The sequence below is a fragment of the Ovis aries genome, chromosome 12 (assembly GCF_016772045.2).
Source record: "Ovis aries strain OAR_USU_Benz2616 breed Rambouillet chromosome 12, ARS-UI_Ramb_v3.0, whole genome shotgun sequence".
NCBI lineage: Eukaryota > Metazoa > Chordata > Mammalia > Artiodactyla > Bovidae > Ovis > Ovis aries.
In genome coordinates, this window is record NC_056065.1 from 42,415,940 (window position 1) to 42,439,844 (window position 23,905).

The following is a 23,905-nucleotide window of genomic DNA, read 5'->3' on the forward strand; positions in this document are numbered from 1 at the left end:
TGCAGGTGGATTCTTTACCAGCTGGGCCACAGGGGAAGCATTTTAGGGAGGCAGGTGATTATTATCCCCATTTTACAAATGAGAAAACTGAGGCCAGAGATCTTAAATAATTTATTTGTCTTAAGTCATACAGCTAGTAAGTCATAAGCTAGTTCACTCACTTCTTGACTATTTCCTCACCCTTCTCTCCAGAGTTAATCATTACCTAAATTTGGTGTTTCTGGTATTGGTTTTTTGTTTTTATTTTTATTTTTAAAGAAAATAAGAAAATATTTAACAAGACTAAATAAAGGAAATAAACTAATTCAAACGTAATGAAATCGGGTGCACATCTTTCTGCCAGTGAGGCTGTGGCTCAGTGTGGATGAGGTAAGACTACTTAAAGAGTCTGGAGAAAAAGCATAAATACGATTTTTTGTGTGTATGTTTTTTTTCTTTTATTAAGTAAAAGGAAAGGGAGTTCAGGTGTGTGATACAAAGGTTCCAGTTTGATCAAATTCTACAAAACCCTTCCCCACCTTGATGAGAGCCGCTGCCTCCCTCACCCACAGGGGACCTGCAGGGAACGCTGCCTCGGGCAGCTGCCTCGCACACACTCCACTCCTGCTCCGTCCCAAGAGGCGAGGGCAGAGGGCGTGCTGGTTCTCTCAGAACTACTTGACACTCAGAGACTCGGGCCAACTCTTCAAAGGAGTCTCTTACGACACACGGTATTTTAAAAGATCTGAGCAGAAAGTAGGGCAGAGGGCCATGCAAGCAGTGCTGTGTGGCAGATGGAATGTCCTGGTCTGTAGAGTTGTGGCTTGGAACAGAAGCCCATCAGGCGTTGTACGACGACGAGGACACGCTGCCCCCGTGGCCCGTCCAGTTGGTGTGGATGAACTGGCCCGGCTTGGCCAAGAGTTCGTAGGTGTGCGCCCCAAAGTAGTCGCGCTGAGCCTGGAGAACAAGGGACAGGCTGGTTAGGACAGAGGCAGGCACGGGACTCCGGGCACCACCCAGGTGGATGTTTACCACCCACCCTAAAGCTTACCTGGATGAGGTTGGCCGGCAGCATCGCGTGTCTGTACCCATCGTAGAAAGAGAGAGCAGTGGTAAAGCAGGGCATGGGAATGCCTGCCTGGACACCAGTACTGATGGCCCGCCGCCAGGAGTCCTGAGCCAGAAAAGCAAAGCCAGAAACTAGTGACTAGCTCTCGGAAAAGACAACAGACTTTCAGGCATGTGTGAAAAAGCAGATGCCCTTCAGAGCAAAACCCACTGAGACGGCACTCCCGTACCACCCAACTCTGGGCTACACACCTGGCAGTTTTCCACAGCTGACTTAAAAAAGTCATCCAGCAATAGATTCTGAAGTCCTGGGTTTCGATCAAATGCATCTTTTATCTTTCCCAGGAATACACTGAAATAACCAAGAGAGAGAAAGTCGATGAATCTCAAGTAGCAGGCTGACGGTCTGGCAGAAAGGAGGGGAAGTAACAGAAACCCCAGCGAGCTACGAAGGCACCTGTCCTCCTGACCCCACCCCCAAAACTTGCTGTACAGACCAGGAACACCAGAGGCCAGGTCGCGAGAGGTCTGGGCAGAGGGCACACTTTAGACGGGGCAGTGTGGACCCTCGAGTAACTGACACACAGGAAGGTGGGGTGACACCTAAAGCTGCCTGGTTGCCAGCAAGAGGACTCCGTGTACAGCTCCAGGAAAGCCCTTCTGAGAGCGCCTGAGCCCTTGGTTCCCCTACCAGCACTCACCTCCTGATGATGCAGCCGCCCCTCCACATCAGGGCGATGCCGCCATAGTTGAGGGTCCAGCCAAATTCAGTTGCTGCCTGTCTTAACAGCATGAAGCCCTGAGCGTAAGAGATGATCTTGGAAGCATAGAGGGCCTGAAGATGGACACCAAGACTCATCAGAACTGCAGCCAGCACATGGATGCCCTATCCTCCTTGCCCCCTCCCCATTCCCCCCAGCAGCACAGATCCTACTGCCTCATCCCCACCCCCAGCAGTGTAAGGCCTACAGTTTAGCACAGGCTGCAGATCCGATCAAAGGGCAAGGCTGGACTGCCCCCCTTCATGTGGCCTCAAGATGCTCTCCGGCAGCATCTCCCCCCCATGGGACCTGCACCCCACCTTTCGAATGTCCTCCAGGAATGATTTCTTATCTCCTTCAAATGGGATATTTTGAGGCCCCTTCAGCTTTTTGCTGGCTTGGATCCTCTCGTCCTTCAGAGATGATAAGCATCTCGCGAAGACAGCTTCTCCTGCGTGGGGGCAGGGGGTAAATAATGTGTCACCAATGTGCACACACAGAACCCGAGGAGGAGCGCTGGAGCCGGAGTGGGTGAGGGGAGAAGTGGAGCACGACCTCAGTTTTACAAAGAGCTGACAGCTTCAACCTTAGGCCACCAGAGTTAAAACAAACTTTCAAAAGAAGCTCAAATCAGTTAATCTGAAAATGAAAAGTCCAAATCAGTCTTCCATATAAACGTGGATATTCAACCACAAAGACCACCATGAAATTCAAAGGGGGTGCTTTAAGGGGAAAAACGAAGCAGCAAAATCACTATTATTAAGAATGGACTCGGTGTTGGTCCAACAGTAAGATTTCTGTTTCAGCTGGGAGGACTTTAATTTTTAAATGCTCATCAATAACTCAATTTATTTTCTTTTAAGCACTAATACCCACAACTTTGAAACAACCAGTACATTCAGAAGTAACACAGACTTCAACCTTCATAAAACTACATTTTCTAATTCTTACAGTTTAATTTTCAGTATATCCATGATCATCGTTGCAGTTTAACAGTTTTATTTCATTTGAGTAAAAAAAAATTTCAATATAGTATTTTATCTTTTTGATGAGGCAGGTGGCATAGAGGATCTTAGTTCCCTGACTGGGGATTGAACCCACGTGCCTACAGTGGAAGTGCAGAGTATTAACCACTGGACCTCCAGGGAAGTCCCTCAGTATAGTATTTTAATATCAAGACCATTTGGTATCTTAAAAATCATCACTTATAAATATTCACCCAACTGACAATTTGCAAAATTAGGATAATTGACCATTTTCCCCAACAGACAACATGAAGTAAAACCTTTAGGAACTAACAGGGGACTCGGTTTTGAGGAAAGGATTCTGGCCATAGACTTGAGAGCGGGTGTCTCCTTGGCCCTGTCCGCCTCTCTGGACTCCTGCACACACATGATGACTTAGCAGTCCTGGGTAGAGGCTTCGAAAGACAACAGGCACAAGAAGGCAAGCGTGGTTTAACCGCAGGGTTGCTTAAAGATTAGACAGAAGACTCGCTTCCCCATAAGTTCAGCAAGCAAGAATGGCACCTGGCCAGGGAGGAAGCCTGCCTGCCGTCCACTAGGAAGGGACAAAGTCTCTGAAACATCCGAGTAGGACTCTCTTGAGGGCTCTAATACTCATATATTTGAGTCAATGATGAATGAACCGCTCCCAGTTACTGGTCCTGTGGCCCGCCCCTGGATGGTATTCAGATTAGCTAACTAGCAGTCCACTTCCTTCTCTGTAAAGCTGGACTAACTGCTTCCCTCCTCACCAGGCCTGCAACCACCCTGTTCAATGTGAACAGTGAAGTGTAATTAACCATGAAACCAAAGTGGGAGGAGATTAGGAGGGAAAGGCAACCCATGTCTGGAAGAGCCAACAGTCCTGGGGAACCACTCTGCCAGGAGCAATGAACAGCCTGTCAGTAAACAGGCCAGAGTCTGCCTTCATTCTTCTTTTCAATCTTGCCAGATGTATCTATTTTATTCCTTTTTGGTTTTTTTGCCACATAGAAAGGCATGTAGGATCTTAGTTCCCCGACCAGGGATTGAACCTGTGCCCCCTGCAGTGAAGTCCCATTTTACTCTTAAAGAACCATCATGCAGTTCTGTTTATCCTCTTGGTATTTTTATCTCTGCTGATTATTTCCTTCTCTCTACATCTTTGAGTTTGATGTTTCGCTCATTAAGATAAAAAAACAAGGGTGGGAAAAATATAAGACAACTTCAGGACAGTAGTACTCTTCTAAGAACTTAGGAAAGAAATATTAAAGGATTGGAAACACATAAGTAATAAAACCTTAGCAAAATAGTAATAAATGTTGAGTACCTAAGCTTTTATTATTGTGTGAACTGTCGTATGAAAAATTCCATTACAGTTACCTTTCCTATTAAAAAGACCTTAGGTCACTGACTATAATTAAATCACTAATGTTAAAATGATTCAGGAACTTCTCCGGCAGCCCAGTGATTAGGACTCAGTGCTTTCACTGCAGGGCCCCGGCTTCTGTCCCTGGTCAGGGAACTAAGATCCACAAGCTAAGCAGTGTAGCCAAAAAAAAAAAAAATCCTCAAAGTCAAACTGCAAAAGACAGTGATTCTGGAATTCATCTCAAAGCTCACATGACTGGCAGAAGGATTACAAAGAAGAGATTCAAAGGCAGCTTCAGCCTCTCTCACACTGTAACCTTATGCAAATGCATAAAGAGCAGACTGCACTTGATCAAAGCCAAGACAGAGGCTCAGCCAAAAGCTGAGCATTACCGATGAGGGTGACGGGCACGCCGTACTCCAGGGCAGAGATGGCGGTCCACTTCCCGGTGCCCTTCTGCCCTGCGCTGTCCCGGATCTTTGGCAGCAGGTGTTTGCCATCAGCATCTTGGAACTTGAGAATACTGGCTGTGATTTCAATCAGGAATGAGTCCAGCTCTGTTTTATTCCATTCCTCAAAGGCCTGTGTGCAAGACATGAAAGAAAACAATGTGAGAGAAACCAGGGTTATACAGGAGACACTCCCTTAATGGACTCATCCTTCTCCCCTGTCAATACTGACGGGCGCTCACAACCTGCTCAACACCAGAAGCTACCCGGCTCCTCTCCAGGACACCCCAACACTTCTCCCTCCAGCTAAGTTCACCCCAACACTTCTCCATCAATCAGTCTGGAAAGCGGCCTCTTACATCCCTTTACTTTTCTTTACAATGATGATCATGAACTAGCTTTTTATAATCAGTCGTTATTGTCTGTCTTCTCAAGATCCATGAGGGCAAGGATTAGTTTGTTTACTAATGCATCCCCAACATAGAAGAGTGCCTGGCATGTAATACAGTACTCATGTAAACCAATTAAGTATGAACACACACAAAACAGTAATGTTTCTAAGAAAACTAAGTCATTGTTTTTGAAAGAATAAAGAAAAGTCAGTAAAACAAGGTACATGGGGATGACACATTTAAAAACTAGGAGGAAAAGTAGAGAATCTGGAAGGATTCTGCACTGTGTACCTTGCAAGTAAGCGTCTTTTAATCATGTTCCACTGGAAATAACTCAAAGGACGAACTCTAGATGAGAAGGTTGACTAGAATGCTGATCAGCATGGCCATACTTAAAAGGGCCCACTCATAAAATGATGGGTGAATGAACTTTTGAACATACCTGCCTATATTTTCTTTTTTGGGGACTGTGCTGTAAGGCATGTAGGGTCTTAGTTCTCCAACCAGGGATGGAACCCATGTCCTGTGCAGTGGAAGCTCAGGATAGGGGACTTCATTGGCAGTCCAGTAGTTAAGACTTCCACTGGTCAGGGAACTAAGATCCCACCTCTTATGCGGCCAAAAAATAAATGTTTGCCTATTTAATGATGCTGAAGTATCTGAAGAGTACTAACATCTGCAGTTTACTTTGAAGTATATATTTCAAATATATATAAAATATATTTGTTTATATAAAATAAAACTAATAGAGGGATGGACAGATACTCAATAAAGCAAGTACTTAATATAGTAAAGTGTTAGTGGTCTAGTCTAGGTTGTGTGTATGTAAGTGATCACTCAAATTCTTTCAGTTGTGTTGTATATTTGAACACTTTCATAATAAAATGTTCAGGGAAATAGTTGTTTCCGTCTCTAGCTTTTTGATCAACTGTCAGCCAGTCACACCTTGATCAGAAAAACGGGCTTCTGTTGCTCCTCCCATGAGGGACCCTGCAGCTGAATGACACTGCCCTAAAACCCCGTCAGGGCCCTCGTGAGGGTGGTGATTACCATCAAGAGCCCCTGGCTGAGGGACCGCCTGTCAAATTTTGTGATCCTATTACTGAGAGCAGCCCTTGGGTTAGGCTGAGTCCAGCCAGGCCACCAGAATGATCAAGGGAAAAAAGAGTGAGCAAGAATTTACTGCTACCCACCTTGGGGCTTCCCAGGTGGTGCTAGTGATTAAAAAAAAAAAAAAAACAACCACCTGCCGATGCGGGAGACGTGGATTAGATCCCTGGGTCGGGAAGATCCCCTGGAGAAGGAAGTGGCACCCCACCCCAGGATTCTCGCCTGGAGAATCCCCACGGACAGAGGCGCCTGGCGGGCTACAGTCCATGGGGTCGCAGAGTCAGACACGACCGAGCGCGCAGCACTCCTGCCCCGCCCCTGCCCACCCTGGCCACCTCCTCGTGCCATCTCACCTTGGCCATCTCCTTGTGCCCCAGGCCCAGGACGTCCTTCATCAGGTGGTAGGCCTCACAGATGAGCTGCATGTCCCCGTACTCTATGCCGTTGTGCACCATCTTCACAAAGTGTCCTGCACCGTCGTCCCCCACCTGTTAGAGCCACAAGCCAGGAGGCCTTCAGGGACCCACAGAACACACCAGAGGAGCCCGTGTCTGATTCTTTGGCCAGGCTCCCTCCCCAGACAAAAAGAATGAAGAAGTGTCCATAGTATTTTCAACTGCAAGGGGAAAAGAAGCTGGCCAATTAAACCACTTGTACTTTAAACAATATAGAAATGTTGTGGAGTTGTAATGGCCACTGAGGGGTAAGGAGACCTCAGATGCAAGGTCTGGCCCTCAACCATGTAAGCCCAGAAATGTGTTCTCGGCAGGGTGCCAGAGTGGACAAGGTACCGATATATAATAAAGCCAGCAAGGTTATAAAACCACAATACCAGTCTGTGAATTTATGATGAGAAATTTAACTTAGTGTGGTGACCAGCATTAGTCCAAGTGACACCCTCCTCTGTCCCTGTGGACAAGCCACAGGGGAAGCCAGAGTACCTGAAAACTGGCTGGAGGACAAGGAGTCTGGACAGGGAGGGTGACGGGGCCTCAGACTGCACGTCAGGTGCTGCAATCTCCAGGACGGGGACGTGCCGGAACGTGCCTGCCCCTGGACGGTGCTGATGGCCCAAGCGGCGTCCCCGCAGCTGCAGAGCCGGGAGGAATGCCATCCCAAGTCACCCTTACACGGAGGCTTCCTCCGCCCACCTTTCCACTGCTGACCTACCCTCTCCTGGTTTTGACACTTTCTTTGGCCGTGAAATCACATGGCTAGTAACACCTTGCTTCACCCCTTCCTTCCTGTAACTTCAGTACTGAACTAAGGGGGGCCCGCTTTTAGTGTCTAGACCAGTTGTTTCAATAACCTAAGGGTAAGGCTTGGCGCTATGGAAAATCAACTAGAGTTGACCAAGATACACAGGCAAGTACTGCTATTTTCTCCATGGTTATGTCCTAAATGCATCTAAGAAAAAATGACTGCCACTGCACCTTCATTTTTACTGTAGCAATTTATTCAAGGAACACACTCCCTTCCCAATCCTCCACACTTGTGAGGAACTTACCCAGTCCTCTGAATCACAGCACCAGCCCTTCTTGACACAAGGGGTTCTGACTGACCTCAGTGACCACGGGTTAAAGTATGAGGGCAGCTTAGTCACCAGGCCCTATCAGGCCCAGGCATGGGGAGGGCCCCTCATTCCCTGTGTCCTTGAGTTCTTGTTTCATCCCTACTTTTATCTCATGTAAAACAAAACATCATAAAAATGGCAAGTAGAATAAAATTCCAGGGGATTAGGAGCTAAAGTGATCTTGGAGGTCACCCAGCCCAACCCCCGTATTTGACAAATGAGAACACTGAAGCCCATGGATGACAGGGACTGAAGCCCAGGGGCCACAGGGACTGAAGCCCACGGAAGACAGTGACTGAAGCCCAGAGGCCCCAGGGAATGAAGCCCAGGGGCCCCAGGAACTGAAGCCCAGGGGCCACAGTGACTGAAGCCCAGGGGCCCCAGGGACTGAAGCCCAGGGGCCACAGGGACCACCTAATGTCACAGTTCTGGTTAGTGGGGAGCCAGCATGACAACTCAGGTGTCCCCAGCCCAGCACTTTGTTCACTGATGGGATGGACTGAGGCTGTAACAAGAGACAGAATGTATTTTATTCATAACACTAAATATAGGAAGGGGAAGTATTAGCCTTGGCCTCTGTCCCATTCCGTGAGGGCAAAAAGCTGCAGCTTTTCTGTGCTAAGCGAGCACAGAGTACCCATCCCAGGAGCAAACTCCACATTTGATTCTGACATTCTTTTTTTTGGCTGTGCAGCTTGTGGGATCTTAGCTCCCTAACCAGGGATTGAACCTAGCCATGGCAGTGAGATCGTGAAGTCCTAACCACTGGACCACCAGGAAATTCCCTTGGCATTCTTTCTTTAGCCATGAAGTAATATGACTAAAAAATCTTAGTTCACCTTGTCTTTCCTGATCCTTTTTTAAGGAATCCATATTTTAGATGAATTGAGAAGGGCTGCTTTTAATATCAACCTCCAGTTATGAATATTAAGATACAAGGAATGTACAATAGCCACATTTTAGACACCAGCTATGATAGTGACTTAAAAGACTGAGGCACTCAAGTGACAAAGCAAACCACCGGGCCTGCAGTGATCCTCTGCACCCTCTGCCCGTGGTGCCAACCGCTCGAGTGGGGCCCAGAACCTACCCAGTCACAGCAGGGTTCTCCTGTCCCCACTTTGGCGGCGATGCCTTGAAAGATGGCCTTGATGTGGGGCCTGTGGGAGGGAAGCGTGTGGTTCAGCTGCCAAGAACAGAAGGGCTGAGGGCTCCCTTAAGTTCTCAAGGACAGCCCCTCCCACCCAATTTTTCCTTTCTAATGGAAGGTAGGAGTGCCCTGGAAAAAGTCATGAAAAAGCTAAGTCCTCAAGGTAAGCCAGTCAGAGGCTGCGGACTATCTGATTTGAGATAGGAGACAAAAAGCCTGGGTGGAACGGTCAGCAAGGCCTGAGGAGAAACTTCTGTGCGATCCCCATCGTTCCCACAGAGCCTTCTATTGTCTGGAATGATGTTATCACGGACAGACAGAACCCGGAAGCGCTTCCAAGAGCTGTACTCCTTATCGTTCGGAGAAAAAGCAGCTGCTCTGCGTTCCTTGCACGCCTCCTGTACCTCCCGACACCTGCTCCTTCTGTTCTCACTGCTAACCAATACAGGCTACTTCACAAAAGGGATCTGGTGAAGACACGAAATCTGACAGCGCTGCACAGGACGAGGGGCCGAGGCAGCTCCACTTTAACCCTTTGGAGCTTCCCTGAGCTTGACTCACTTTTTCAGGTAAAAGGACCATTTCTGCTCCTGATGGGCCAGTCAGGAAAACGTATTCATGGGAACTGGGGCACTCATGAATGTCTGTATAACATTTTCGTGGGTACTGTCTGCCAATTCTAACAGCCCTCACTGGGCAGTACCCAAGGTAAATATTTTTAAGCTTTTGAGAAGGAGGAAGGCCTCTGCCTCTAGATTTTAACACAGTGAAGAGAATCATTAGGGAAAGACTGAAGGCAGGAGAAGGGGGGACAAAGGATGAGATGGTTGAATGGCATCACCAACTCAATGGATATGAGTGAATAAGCTCCGGGAGTTGGTGATGGACAGGAAGCCTGGTGTGCTGCAGTCCATGGGGTCACAAAGAGTGGGACATGACTGAGCGAATGAACTAACTAACTAATCGTTAGGGGAGTAATTAAAAGAATAATCTTCCCCAATAAACCCCTCATCTCTGGGGACTGGATTTGATCACTCCTTTTTAAATAAATTCTTTTTTTTTAACTTTTTTTGTCCAAGCCTCAAAGCATGTGGGATCTTAGCTCCCCAATCAGGGACTAAACCCATGCACCCTACAATAGAAGCTCAAAGTCTTAACCGTAAGACTCCCCGGGAAGTCCCCCGATCACACCTTACTTTATTGCCTAATATAAGTCTACAATATATGGAAACCAAATTCATTCAAAAAAGCACATTACCTGTCCATGTCTCCCTCACAGGGATCCTTCCTTTTCTATTTCTTTCTCTTCTGCTCCATCTATTGTCCTCTGTCTGGCTTTCTCTTTTCTGTAGCCTCAGCAGTGGTGTTTCCCTCAGTCTAAGTTACACATAACTAACTACTTGCATCTTTTCATTTTTAATCCTCTACCTGGCTTATCACCCCAACCCCTGTGTCTCACACAGCCCACCTGTTTCATCATAAGAGCACCTCCCTTCCAGCCAACTACCTGTCCTCTTACACACAGCACAGTGAGCAACGTAAAACTCGTTTCTTCCTTAGTTAAGAAAAAACTCCACCTGGTTTCCAGGGAACGAAAGAGGCCCTCTCTGACTGCCATTACTCCCAGTGATTAACTACACCATATCTGAGCTGAAGAGGCAAATCTTACTCCTAAGCCCAGACAGTGCATTATCTGAGCTGCCTTCTTAAAGCCTCTGAACCCTTGAAGCCTACTTAGAACTTCCATTATCGGTACTGGAGGAAATAACAGAGAAAAAAAGGAAAAGAGAAACAGGCACACACATTACATCAAAGCAACAAATCATAAAAGACTATGTCCAGCATCTCCCATTCCCATCACTCAGACTGCACGGAGGAGAGTGGGTGGCAGGGCTGGCCTCCACCCACACATCTCCAGGTCCAGCTCCCTGTGCCCACACAGGTGGTGCCCACGGTACTCACCAGGCCTCCTTGTTCCCTCCCGGCATAAGCGACGGGCCATAGCGGGCCCCGTCCTCTCCACCACTAACTCCGCTCCCCACGAATAAGATGCCCTTATCCTTGAGGTCTCGGCACCGTCTCTACAGGAAAGAAAAAGAAGTTCATCATGTTTCCTAAAATCAGTTTCTCCCACCATATGAAACAGGTATGGACATCCCACATTTGAGTTCAGTGACCCAAGAATCCAAGAATAACCTGGCCATTCAAGATATTTAATTCCCTCAGTTTGGGAACTTAAAAAAAAAACAATCCATGGACGTTTAAGATAGCTAGCCAAAGGGAGGGCTTCCCTCATAGCTCAGTTGGTAAAGAATCTGCCAGCAATGCAGGAGACCCAGGTTCGATCCCTGGGTCGGGAAGATCCTCTGGAGAAGGAACTGGCAGCCAACTCCAGTATTCTTGCCTAGAGAATCCCCATGAACAGAGGAGCCTGATAGGCTACAGTCCATGGAGTTGCAAGAGTAGGACACAACTTAGCAACTAAACCAAACCAACCCAAAGGGAAATAATACAGCCAAACATACATTCTCACCTTACAGACCTTGTACAATAGACTCAATGAAGAGGTGGTTTAATACAAGCATGACTTACAGACACTTAGGTTGTACCGGGACTTTCCCAGCACATGAAACCATTAGAGCAGCAGTCCTCACCCACACTGCCCAATGATGTATCACGGATTGGTGAAGAGAAAGGGACATGGGCATAAACGCCCAGCCTGCTGAGTCTAAGCAGCAGTCATGCTTCTGAGTTACATGCATGACCAGTGAGAACCTCATCCATTAGGTATGTCTTGACGGCCAGTCCCCAAAGAATCAGAACCACAGAAGCAGGTCATCTCTCCCATTACATGTGCAGTGCTGCTACTTTTTTCTAAAATGTTCCCAGAACCTAGAAGAATGTGGACTGAGGAACACTCACCATGGTATCCCTGTATTCAGAATTTCCTCCATCAATGATGATATCACCAATGTCTAGCAAAGGTACCTGTTAACCAGACACCAGCATTAAGGCAAAGAAATGAAAGACAAAAATAAATATACCTTGACCAGTTAAAACAAACAAGAATTTATCCCAAATAAACCCAGCCTGAAAGTGTGTGTCTGTGTGTGTATAAAGTTTAATCTTCAACAATCCTCTTTGAGGCTAGAGTTGAAAGTCAAAGTGTCAATCACTCAGTCACATCTGAGTCTTTTGCAAACCCTTGGACTGTAGCCCACCAGGCTCCTCTGTACATGGAATTCTCCAGGCAAGAATACTGGAGAAGTTTGCCATTTCCTTTTCTAGAGGATCTTCCGAACCTAGAGAGAGAACCCAGGTCTTGCACACTGCTGGCAGAGTCTTTGCCGTCTGGCCACCAAGCCAGGGAAACCCTATTTAAAAGCTTAGGGCTAGCAAGCAAACCCAGTCAGAACTCTCCACAACTGAAATAATTTTTTTAACTAAGATTTTTACAACAAACAAATCCTACTTGGAAAATTTTTTATTTCCAATGGGTACCACGTGTCTGATTTATATTCCTAGATTGGATTAGTTTTAAAAGATCTATAAAATCTCTGCCTGGAACAGAAAGTGGGTCCAGTAAATATCTAATGGTTTGGTATATGAATAAATGATTTGATCACCACCATTTGAAGATGGCAGGAAAAGACCAGGCGTTGAATGAGAATATCTTCCCATGGCTCACCAACTAAGCTGGCTTTATCGTTCAGTCTCCTCCCACAAGGGAGATTCATTATTCAACCTCCCCCGACAAGGCTCCAGTTTACATTACTTAATATTGTCCTGTGCTGAAGAGTGGACTTCCATGGTGGCTCAGATGGTAAAGAATCTGCCTCCAATGCAGACGACCCAGGTTCGATCCCTAGGTCAGGAAGATCCCCTGGAGAAGGGAACAGCTACCCACTTCAAATTCTTGCCTGGAGAATTCCATGGACAGAGGAGCCTGGTGGGTTACAGTCCAGGGGTTTCCTACGAGTCAGACTCTCTCACACGCACACACTGAAGAGTACTCTGCAATTTTCCAGTTCATTCTGTCTGAACTAATCCTGGGCAGCCTGACATCTTACTACACAAAAAATCTGGTGTGTCATTTATCACAACGTTCTTCTTCTCTAGGTCATTTTTCTTTTTTAACAGAGGCATAGTGGAGTCTCAACCACTGGACCTCTAGGGAAGTCCCAGAACTGGAAGTTTTTTTTGAACATCAAAGATAGAGTTCGCTGAGATTACTGATATTTCTATTCTGGTTGATAATAAATTCTTACTGACATGTCTCTTGCCTCAGAATTTTATATACAAAGAATTATTGTCACCCAAGGATATAGTTACTTAATTAGCGCCAATCAAGTTAACCACCACTGAGTCGTTAAAGCAGCAGTTTTGTCAGAAGTGAGCAGACTGCACCTAGAAACTGAAAAGGGACACAAGTCCTTAACCAAAAAGCAACGAAACAGCTAAAGGAAGTCCTGCCAGATGAGCGGCAGCTAGGAGACGGCCGGCCTCACCAGTTTCTCAATGAAATTATCGACGGCCTGACCGGCCTTCACAAGCAGGATGATCCGCCGTGGCTTCTTCAGCTTGGACACCATTTCCTCCAAGGAGTGAGCGCCAAGCACCTTGGTGCCCTTCGCCTCATTAGCCAAGAAGTCATCAACTTTGGAGACTGTCCTATTAAAAGCACAGACCTAGAAGGACAAGGGGCCTGATTAGGAGACCTAGGACATAGAAGACCTTCAGACTGAGGATCAAGGGACAATGGGTTTCTATACAGCCCAAGGTTTTGGGAAGGGAGGACCCTGATTCTAACTTTTCTCCAACCAAGTGCTGATGGATCACTGTAAAGTTAATTATAATAGGATAAAAAAGCAAAGGACTGGATATAAGCAAAGGTCAACTACCCGTAACATATTGGGCCAGAGCCTGTCGCTATTTGGTTAGGACTTATATCTGGGAACCGGCTAGCTCCAGACTGTTACCTTTTGTCACTGATAATCCTTGTATTTAAGCCAGTTTAGTACTCACACCCGAACTTTTCTCCAGATCCTATTAGGCAATAAAGTTAGAGATCTACGCTTTCGGAGGAATTTCTCCTCCTCAGGAGATGGGCAGGTTTACTCAAGGCCACCTTACAGAATGGGCAGATCCATTCAGCAGGACTCCTTCCTGAGAGGACTGTAGGGTGGGCCCTCCCACCCTCACATGTAAAGTGGGGCTTCTCTCTCTTGCAAAAATGTTAAGCAGCAACAGAGCACATAGAAAGAGAACCACATTCCAAGTTACAAGGGATCTTTCAAATCAGAACAGTCCCCAGCACTCAGGCTAAGGCACCGAGGACCCCTAAGGGAAGAGTGTGCCCCTTCCCACTTACCACAAAGCCATGGTCATTCATGTTTAAAATTAAGTTCTGGCCCATGACAGCCAGTCCAATCAGGGCAATGTCAGCTCTGAAAGAGGGGAAGAGGAACAAAGAAAGCTTGTCAGTTGCACTTAATTCATCACAACTCAAAAGAGTTTTCTAGCTTTTGATACAATTAACAACTCGTCTTAAATTTCCTCCAGCCCACTCCTTCCTTTTGCACGTTAGACCCCGGGGTTGCAGCCTTCAGGCCACCCCCCATCAACCACTTCGCGGGTCCCCAAGCTCTCCTGGACCAACGACACATGCACAAGGAGGGGGTTCACGGCAGAGTCTTTTCTGCGCTACGGTCGAGCTGGTGATGACGCGTCCGAGGCCTTCCGTCTCCGCAGGCGGGCCGTCCAGGGGCCCGAGCTGCCCTCGGCCACGCCTGTCCCCTCCTCTCTCTCCTTTCCTAGGAACGGGATCCGCCCGCGTCACCGCGAGGCGCAGAGGGGCTGGGTCCCAGGAAAGGCGAAGCCGCGGGGCTGGCATGGGGTCCGGCGCTTCTCTGGAGGTCCCGGGCTCCGGGCGCCACGAGGCCGGGCTCTGGAGACCCCCGGGGCGAGGCGACTTCAGGGGCGACTCCGGTGTCCGCGCCGGCCTCCAGAAAGTTCCCTGGCCACCCGCGGGGTCACTCACTGGGCCATGGCGGCGATGGCGGCGGCGGCAAAGCAGGCTGGAGCAAGCAGACCCGAAGCACAGGGAGCGCACGGCGAGGACGACCCGGGATGAGTCCCGATCCGGCTCGCCCCCGGAGGCTTTGGCCGCGGCTTTCCAGCGCTGGCCAATCGGAAGGATGGGGCGTAGTCTTGATGGCACTTCATTGGTCCGGCCCGGCGCCTGTTGGACCACCTGAGGAAAGTAGGCCCGCCCACTCCTAGGGCTGGCTCAGGAGAGCGCCGAGCACATCGATGACATCGCCTGCTCGCCCGCGGGGGCGTGGCGCGGGTCCCAGGCAAAGGACACTTAGGGCCTGAGTTCTGCTCTGAGCCTCGGTCCGGAAGAGTGGTGGCTCACGTCGGGCCGCCCTTTCCAGTGCAGCGGGCACTTGGACGCCTGTTGTCCAAGTGTCCATCACTCCCTTCCGCCGCGCACACTCTGGGGATTATGCGTGGAATTGCTCCACCCTGGACAGGGCCCGAGGTTGTAGAGCCCTGAGCTACTCCATCTTGTAAAAGAATTCCATTTTTGCAAAGGTACCGGGCAAACAGACTTAGACTTTGGATATTGCCTAAACTTGCCCCGCTATGCACAAGCCAATCAGCCCTTAGGATAAACCTCCTGACTTTAAGTTCAAGGATTTGTGATTTACCTTGCAAGTAATGATTTACATTTGTGATTTACCTTGGAAGTGATGATTTACCTTTGCGAAATAACGATTCACCCTGTAAGTGAAAAAAAAACAATCAGAGATCCACACACGACCCTATAGAAGAGGGTAACCAATCAGTAGTCCTTCAGCCTGAACACCCCTTTTTGTTACCCTTTCACCTGAATATTCCCTATATAAGCAGTGTAACCCAAAACTCGGGGCTCCTCTCCTTAGCCGCTGCGTTGGTAACAGTGGGAGCCCTAGCTGGAGCTTGGTAATAAAAACTCTTGCTTTTGAATCGGATACCGGCTCCCTGGTGGTCACTGGGAGATTTCGCGAATTGGGCATAACAAGGTGCATTCTTTCCTTTTTAAATTTTTATTTATTTGGCTGCGCCTGGCTCTTAGTTGCTGCTTAAGGGATCTTTAGTTCTAGTTACATCATAAGAACTCTCAGTTGTGGCAGGGGGGATCTTAGTTGCCCCACCAGGCATCAAACCCAGACCCCGCAGTCTTAGCCACTGGAGCACCAGGGAAGTCCCCGGAGGTGTATTCTTGTCTGTAGACACATGTGACGAGTGCCAAGAAACGTTGCTCCTCACCACAACCTTGTGGGGGAGACGAGTTGCCTCTTTTTACAGGTGAAGAAACAGGCTCAGAGAGCAGGAGGGGAAGTACTTGCTGGGCTGCGATGGGGCCTGGCATGGAGGTCGAGAAGCCACGTAAGGGTGAACGGGCAGTTCAGGGCATTAAATACCATCTCCCACGTGCGCAGTCCCTGGTGCACGAGGCGTCTTCACGCTCAGCCCTGAACCCTGCCGCCTCCTGTGCAGATGCCCGTGAACGAAGCTTAGCTCCTCGGGAACCTTTTAGAGTTTTGTTCTGTTTTCTATGGATGCTTGGTATCACCTAACAGTGCCTTGCACATTGTAAGTGCTCAGCAGCTGCTTAACTACTAGAATCACACAGCCAGTAAATGGCTAGATAGTGACCCAGCTGTGACCCATTCAAGGCTATTTCCGTGACACCAATTGCACAGGTTAATATGTAACATAGGTTTTAACAGATACTGTTACAACTTCCACCTTAGCAGAGGTCCCACTGTAGCGCTTTTTTGCCTATTGAAAGTCCTGTGTTAGTTAAATCACAGAAACAATGTTTCTGTTAATGCAATGTTTCTGTTAATTCTGTTAATGCAATAGTGGAATCTTACTCTGAAATTTTACAATGGTATCACAGCCCACTTTATCTTGTATGTACCTATTCTATATGAGGGTTCCTCCACTAGAAACATTCTTTGTATCAGGTTTTTTTTCCTTGAGTTGCTTCCATATTTGCCTGTTTTGCACTGGCCATGCCTTATTATACTTCCTAGTGTACGATTTTTCTTTTCTTTTTACTCTCCTGTTGCCTGGCAGGCACATTCATGGACTGTGGTTGACTCACGGCACAGATGTCTAGGTGGAGCCAAGCTTAGCACAGAACTTCCTCCTGAAGGCAAGAGCAGTCCCTGCCCATGGGTCCCTTCTTGCTTCTATGGGTGCAGAATATAGCTGTAAGCAAGCCTTGTATTTATTTTAAAGCTATAACCAAGGTGCCCAGCTGCCCTCAGCACTACCCTGAATGGGAAGGAAGTGACTAGGGAGATATAAACTGATAAGCCAGGCAAACCAGAGCATGAAAGCTGACTGCCACAGTGAGCCCTGCACTGAGACCTGAGCCTTAATCCCATTTCTACCCAAACAGGGGATTTGGTAGCTTTAGATGAACCAGCTGGTCAGAATCTTGGAGCTCTTTCAGCCCAGTGTCCCCAAACTCCAGTGATGTTTATTGGCTCATCAAATCTTTGTTGCGGCATTCAGGCTTCTCTCTAGTTGCCATGCTGTGGGCTTAGATGTGTGTGTGGCCTCTTAATTCCCAACCAGGGATTGAACCTGCGTCCCCTGCATTGGAGGAAGATTCTTAATTACTTGATCACCATGGAAGTCCCACAGGGAGCTTGTTCAAAGTGAATTCTGAGGCCACAGGTCTGGGATAGGCCAAGAAATGTGCATTTTGTCAAGACCTCCTGGTGATTCTGAGTGCTGGAGGAAAGAATTCTCAAAGAGTGATCAGGACCTCTGGAAGTCTTTGAGACCCTTTCCAGGGAAGTGGGGACAAAGCTATTTCCTGGTATTATTTGCCTTCTTCATTCTCTTTCTCTCACAAGTGTACTGTGGAGTTTCCCTGAGGGCTGCATCACATGTAACACAGTTCAGTTCAGTTCACTTCAGTTCAGTCACTCAGTCGTGTCCGACTCTTTGCGACCCCATGAATGGCAAAACGCCAGGCCTCCCTGTCCATCACCGTCTCCCGGAGTTCACTCAGACTCACGTCCATCGAGTCCGTGATGCCATCCAGCCATCTCATCCTCGGTCGTCCCCGTCTCCCCCTGCCCCCAATCCCTCCCAGCATCAGAGTCTTTTCCAATGAGTCAACTCTTCGCCTGAGGTGGCCAAAGTACTGGAGCTTCAGCTTTAGCATCATTCCTTCCAAAGAAATCCCAGGGTTGATCTCCTTCAGAATGGACTGGTTGGATCTCCTTGCAGTCCAAGGGACTCTCAAGAGTCTTCTCCAACACCATAGTTCAAAAGCATCAATTCTTTGGCGCTCAGCCTTCTTCACAGTCCAACTCTCACATCCATACATGACCACAGGAAAAACCATAGCCTTGACTAACCTTAGTCAGCAAAGTAATGTCTCTGCTTTTGAATATGCTATCTAGGTTGGTCATAACTCTTCTTCCAAGGAGTAAGCGTCTTTTAATTTCATGGCTGCAGTCACCATCTGCAGTGATTTTGGAGACCCCCCCGCAAAAAAAAGTCTGACACTGTTTCCACTGTTTCCCAATCTATTTCCCATGAAGTGATGGGACCGGATGCCATGATCTTCGTTTTCTGAATGTTGAGCTTTAAGCCAACTTTTTCGCTCTCCTCTTTCATCAAGAGGCTCTTTAGTTCCTCTTCACTTTCTGCCATAAGGGTGGTGTCATCCGCATATCTGAGGTTATTGATGTTTCTCCCGGCAATCTTGATTCCAGCTTGTGTTTCTTCCAACCCAGCGTTTCTCATGATGTACTCTGCATAGAAGTTAAATAAGCAGGGTGACAATATACAGCCTTGACGTACTCCTTTTCCTATTTGGAACCAGTCTGTTGTTCCATGTCCAGTTCTAACTGTTGCTTCCTGACCTGCATACAGATTTCTCTAGAGGCAGGTCAGGAGGTCTGGCATTCCCATCTCTTTCAGAATTTTCCACAGTTTATTGTGATCCACACAGTCAAAGGCTTTGGCATAGTCAAGAAAGCAGAAATAGATGTTTCTCTGGAACTCTCTTGCTTTTCCATGATCCAGCGGATGTTGGCAATTTGATCTCTGGTTCCTCTGCCTTTTCTAAAACCAGCTTGAACATTAGGGAGTTCGCGGTTCACGTATTGCTGAAGCCTGGCTTGGAGAATTTTGAGCATTACTTTACTAGCATGTGAGATGAGTGCAATTGTGTGGTAGTTTGAGCATTCTTTTGCATTGCCTTTCTTTGGAATTGGAATGAAAACTGACCTTTTCCAGTCCTGTGGCCACTGCTGAGTTTTCCAAATTTGCTGGCATATTGAGTGCAGCACTTTCACAGCATCATCTTTCAGGATTTGAAATAGCTCAACTGGAATTCCATCATGTCCACTAGCTTTGTTCATAGTGATGCTTTCTAAGGCCCACCTGACTTCACATTCCAAGATGGCAAGCCACTTCAGTATTCTTGCCTTGAGAACCCCATGAACAGCATGAAAAGGCAAAATGATAGGATACCAAAGAGGAACTCCCCAGGTCATTAGGTGCCCAATATGCTACTGGAGATCAGTGGAGAAATAACTCCAGAAAGAATGAAGGGATGGACCCAAAGCAAAACCCAGCTGTGGAAGTGACTGGTGATAGAAGGAAGATCCGATGCTGTAAAGAGCAATATTGCATAGGAACATGGAATGTCAGGTCCATGAATCAAGGCAAATTGGAAGTGGTCAAACAAGAGATGGCAAGGGTGAACATCGACATTCTAGGAATCAACAAACTAAAATGGACTGGAATGGGTGAATTTACCTCAGATGACCATTATATCTACTACTGCGGGCAGGAATCCCTCAGAAGTAATGGAGTAGCCATCATGGTCAACAAAAGAGTCCGAAATGCAGTACTTGGATATAATCTCAAAAACAACAGAATGATCTCTGTTTGTCTCCAAGGCAAACCATTCAATATCACAGTTATCCAAGTCTATGCCCCAACCAGTAACGCTGAAGAAACTGAAGTTGAACGGTTTTATGAAGACCTACAAGATCTTTTAGAACTAACACCCAAAAAAGATGTCCTTTTCATTATAGGGGACTGGAATGCAAAGATAGGAAGTCAAGAAACACCTGGAGTAACAGGCAAATTTGGCCTTGGAATGCGGAATGAAGCAGGGCAAAGACTAATAGAGTTTTGCCAAGAAAATGCACTGGTCATAGCAAACACCCTCTTCCAACAACACAAGAGAAGACTCTACACATGGACATCACCAGATGGTCAACACCGAAATCAGATTGATTATATTCTTTGCACCCAAAGATGGAGAAGCTCTATACAGTCAACAAAAACAAGACCGGGAGCTGACTGTGGCTCAGATCATGAACTCCTTATTGCCAAATTCAGACTCAAATTGAAGAAAATAGGGAAAACCGCTAGACCATTCAGGTATGACCTAAATCAAATCCCTTATGATTATACAGTGGCAGTGAGAAATAGCTTTAAGGGCCTAGATCTGATAGAACTGATAGTGCCTGATGAACTATGGAATGAGGTTCGTGACATTGTACAGGAGACAGGGATCAAGACCATCCCCATGGAAAAGAAATGCAAAAAAGCAAAATGGCTGTCTGGGGAGGCCTTACAAATAGCTGTGAAAAGAAGAGAGGCGGAAAGCAAAGGAGAAAAGCAAAGATATAAGCATCTGAATGCAGAGTTCCAAAGAATAGCAAGAAGAGATAAGAAAGCTTTCTTCAGCGATCAATGCAAAGAAATAGAGGAAAACAACAGAATGGGAAAGACTAGAGATCTCTTCAAGAAAATTAGAGATACCAAGCGAACATTTCATGCAAAGATGGGCTCGATAAAGGACAGAAATGGTCTAGACCTAACAGAAGCAGAAGATATTAAGAAGAGGTGGCAAGAATACACAGAACTGTACAAAAAAGATCTTCACGACCCAGATAATCATGATGATGTGATCACTAATCTAGAGCCAGACATGTAACACAGACTTGATTAAATGTAGAAACAGATATGAGAATCCATCTGTCTTAAGCTGTATGAAGCAGGGTGTTCGTTAGATTTAAATAAACTGTCAGACAATACCATTCATCTCAGCAGGAGACAGGGGTTAGATCCCTGAGTTGGGAAGATCTCCTGGCGAAAAGAATGGCAACCCACTCCAATATTTCTGTCTGGGAAATACAGACAGAAGGACAGAGGAGCCTGTCAGGCTACAGTCCATGGGGGTCACAAGAGTCAGACACAGCTGAGCACACACGCACTGCTCAATTCACTACATTTCCTTTTCTTTTAGAAAATTGTTATTCCAAAGTTTTTTTTTTAATGGTAAATATTAATAGACATAACTTACATAAACAAGAGCTTGTTGTGTCTTCAATAATTTTTAAGAGTGTAAAGTTGTCCTGACATCAACAAGTGTGAGAACCACTGATCTAGCCCAACTCATATTTTAGGGAAGGAGGAAATTGGGGCTTGGAGAGCCGAGACTTGCTGAGTCACACAGTGAGGCACTAGAACTACCTGGTGGGATGGACTGGATACTCTCCAAGTCCTGCTCAGTAAACCTGGAATCAGGAGACAGCCTCAGTGGCTGGGGTTCTGTTGACCCAGAAGTCAGATCAGATAGCTTCTCGAATGATCCAAAATGTCTTTCTTGGAGGCTGCTGGCTGGAGAAGGAAAAGCAATAGGGTTTGGTGGCACTCTGACCTTAGCTGGCTCCAGTTCCAGTTCTTTCTAGCTGTGCAACTGGGGCAAATTATCAAATCTCAGAGTTTCCTCATGTGTGAAACAGGATTGACAAGATCTCACAAGGAAGCACTAGGGTTAAATGAAGTCCACTGGACTTGTGTCTGGTACTTAGAACTCATGTCTTAGTTTCTCCCTTTGTTATGAAAGTCTCAGAAAGGAGAGACAAAAACCACAGTGGAAAATAGGGCTGAATTAAAAAATTGCTCTCAGCTTTCTTGAGAAAGCTTCTGGGGAGAGGGGTAGGAAAACACTTTTGCAGCTTCTTGCCATGCTCTCACAGATCAAACCCATATGGTGAGAAAGTGGTCTGTTACTTGAATTGTTTGCTGTAGAAAATATTCCCACTTGGCAATGAGACGCCCATGCATTTCACAACATCTGTTTTTCCAATCCAAACACATCATTCCAGGCATCTCCTCCTTTTCCCCATGATCATTACCTCAGTTCTACACCCTTTAGGATGCACCAGCATCCCTCCGCCTTTTAATTTCACTTATTGGCTGTGCTGGGTCTTAGGTGCAGCACACAGGATTGTCTGCCTTCACTGCAGCACACAGGATCTTTAGCTGGGGCATGCAAACTCTTAGTTGTGGCATGTGGGATCTATTTCCCTGCCCAGGGATTGAACCCGGGCTCCCTGCATTCGGAGTGCAGGGTCTTAGCCATGGGACCACCAGGGAAGTCCCAGTACTTCCTGTTCAAAGTGCTTTTTTTCCCCAGAGGATCCCAATTGTCTGGAGCACATGCATAGTCTGAGCTTGGTCCGCAGGGCTGACCAGTGTGACCGACTTAGTTGCTCAGTCATGACCGACTCTCTGCGACCCCATGGACTGTAGGCCGCCAGCCCCCTCTGCATCAAATTCTCCAGGCAAGAATACTAGAGTGGGTAGCCATGCCCTCCTCCAGAAGACCTTCCGACCCATGTCTCCTGTATTGCAGGCAGATTCTTTACCATCTGAACCACCAGGGAAGCCCTTCACACTAACCAGGGAGGTGAACACAGCCCTTTCTCTGCTAGATCTCCAGCCCAGGTAATAAATTTTACTTTCAAATTCAAGCAAGGACTGCCACCTTCCATCCCCCCTCCCCCCCACCGCCCCAATACACAACAGTGTGAGACAAGGACTCGCTTCTGTCCTCTTCTCTTAGGCTGTGTTCCAGACACTGAATTGCTTTCTGGTTCCAGAGAAGGGCCTGAGTTGCTGCTTGGCCTGCTCTTGTCCTTGCTGCCTCCCGCCACCTTGCAGTCTTGGCTCACGGGTTCCTCTCTTTTCCCAGGACGACTTAGACGCCATGTGCCTGTGGGAACAGTGCTTGCCGCAGCCTGCCTTCATTTCCATCTCCATCACTGTACCTCTCATCCAAGGGGACAGGGACCATGTCTGTCTCATTCTGAAGTGTGGTTCTATCACCTTCCTATGCCCTGCACGTAACAGACGGTCACTAATGGTTGCTACTGAATGACAGTTTTATAAAAGGGGCACCATTCAAGCCAGTCGGTCTGGGACAGTCCTTTTTCACACCTGTTTTCTTACATAGTTTTCACAGAAATCACTTTCATTTCTCACACTTGTTCTGGCTTGAATGACATATTGGCAACCTACTGTAAAATGATATTATCACTTCTTCATAGTACTGTACTTCAAAAAAAAAGATTTATTGAAGTATAATATATAGGCAAGCCAATTCATCCATTATAAAAATGTACAGTTGGATGATTTTTAGTTAATTTACACTGTTGTGTAACTATCACCACAATCCTTTTGAGAACACTTCCATCACCCCCAGAACTTCCAATACCCCCAAAATGCCTTTGTAGTCCATCTCTGCTCCCTCCCCAGCCCCAGAAACATGTGATCTACTTAATGTCTGTGTGCTGCTGCTGCTGCTAAGTCACTTCAGTTGTGTCCGACTCTGTGCGACCCCGTAGACGGCAGCCCACCAGGCTCCCCCGTCCCTGGGATTCTCCAGGCAAGAATACTGGAGTGGGTTGCCATTCCCTTCTCCAATGCATGAAAGTGAAAAGTGAAAGTGAAGTCGCTCAGTCATGTCTGACCCTCAGCGACCCCATGGACTGCAGCCTTCCAGGCTCCTCCGTCCATGGGATTTTCCAGGCAAGAGTACTGGAGTGGGGTGCCATTGCCTTCTCCAATGTCTGTATGGTTTTGCTTATTCTTAGAAATATGGAATAATATGTAATCTTTGTGACTGGTTTCTTTCACTTAGCATAATGTTTTTGAGACTTATCCATGTTATTGTATTT

General features: G+C 47.1%; 1 protein-coding gene across 2 annotated transcripts; it reads right to left on the reverse strand.

Moving 5' to 3' along the window:
- Positions 1 to 411: 411 nt before the first annotated feature.
- On the reverse strand, positions 412 to 15,003 carry PGD (phosphogluconate dehydrogenase). Of its 2 annotated transcripts, NM_001009467.2 has the most exon segments (13): positions 423 to 939; positions 1,034 to 1,156; positions 1,303 to 1,402; positions 1,752 to 1,885; positions 2,132 to 2,262; positions 4,559 to 4,748; positions 6,471 to 6,605; positions 8,781 to 8,850; positions 10,803 to 10,921; positions 11,763 to 11,828; positions 13,349 to 13,528; positions 14,212 to 14,287; positions 14,881 to 14,958. In NM_001009467.2, coding segments are annotated over 13 exon segments (1,452 nt in total). In that variant the 5' UTR covers positions 14,889 to 14,958; the 3' UTR covers positions 423 to 819.
- Between the last annotated feature and the right edge of the window lie 8,902 nt (positions 15,004 to 23,905).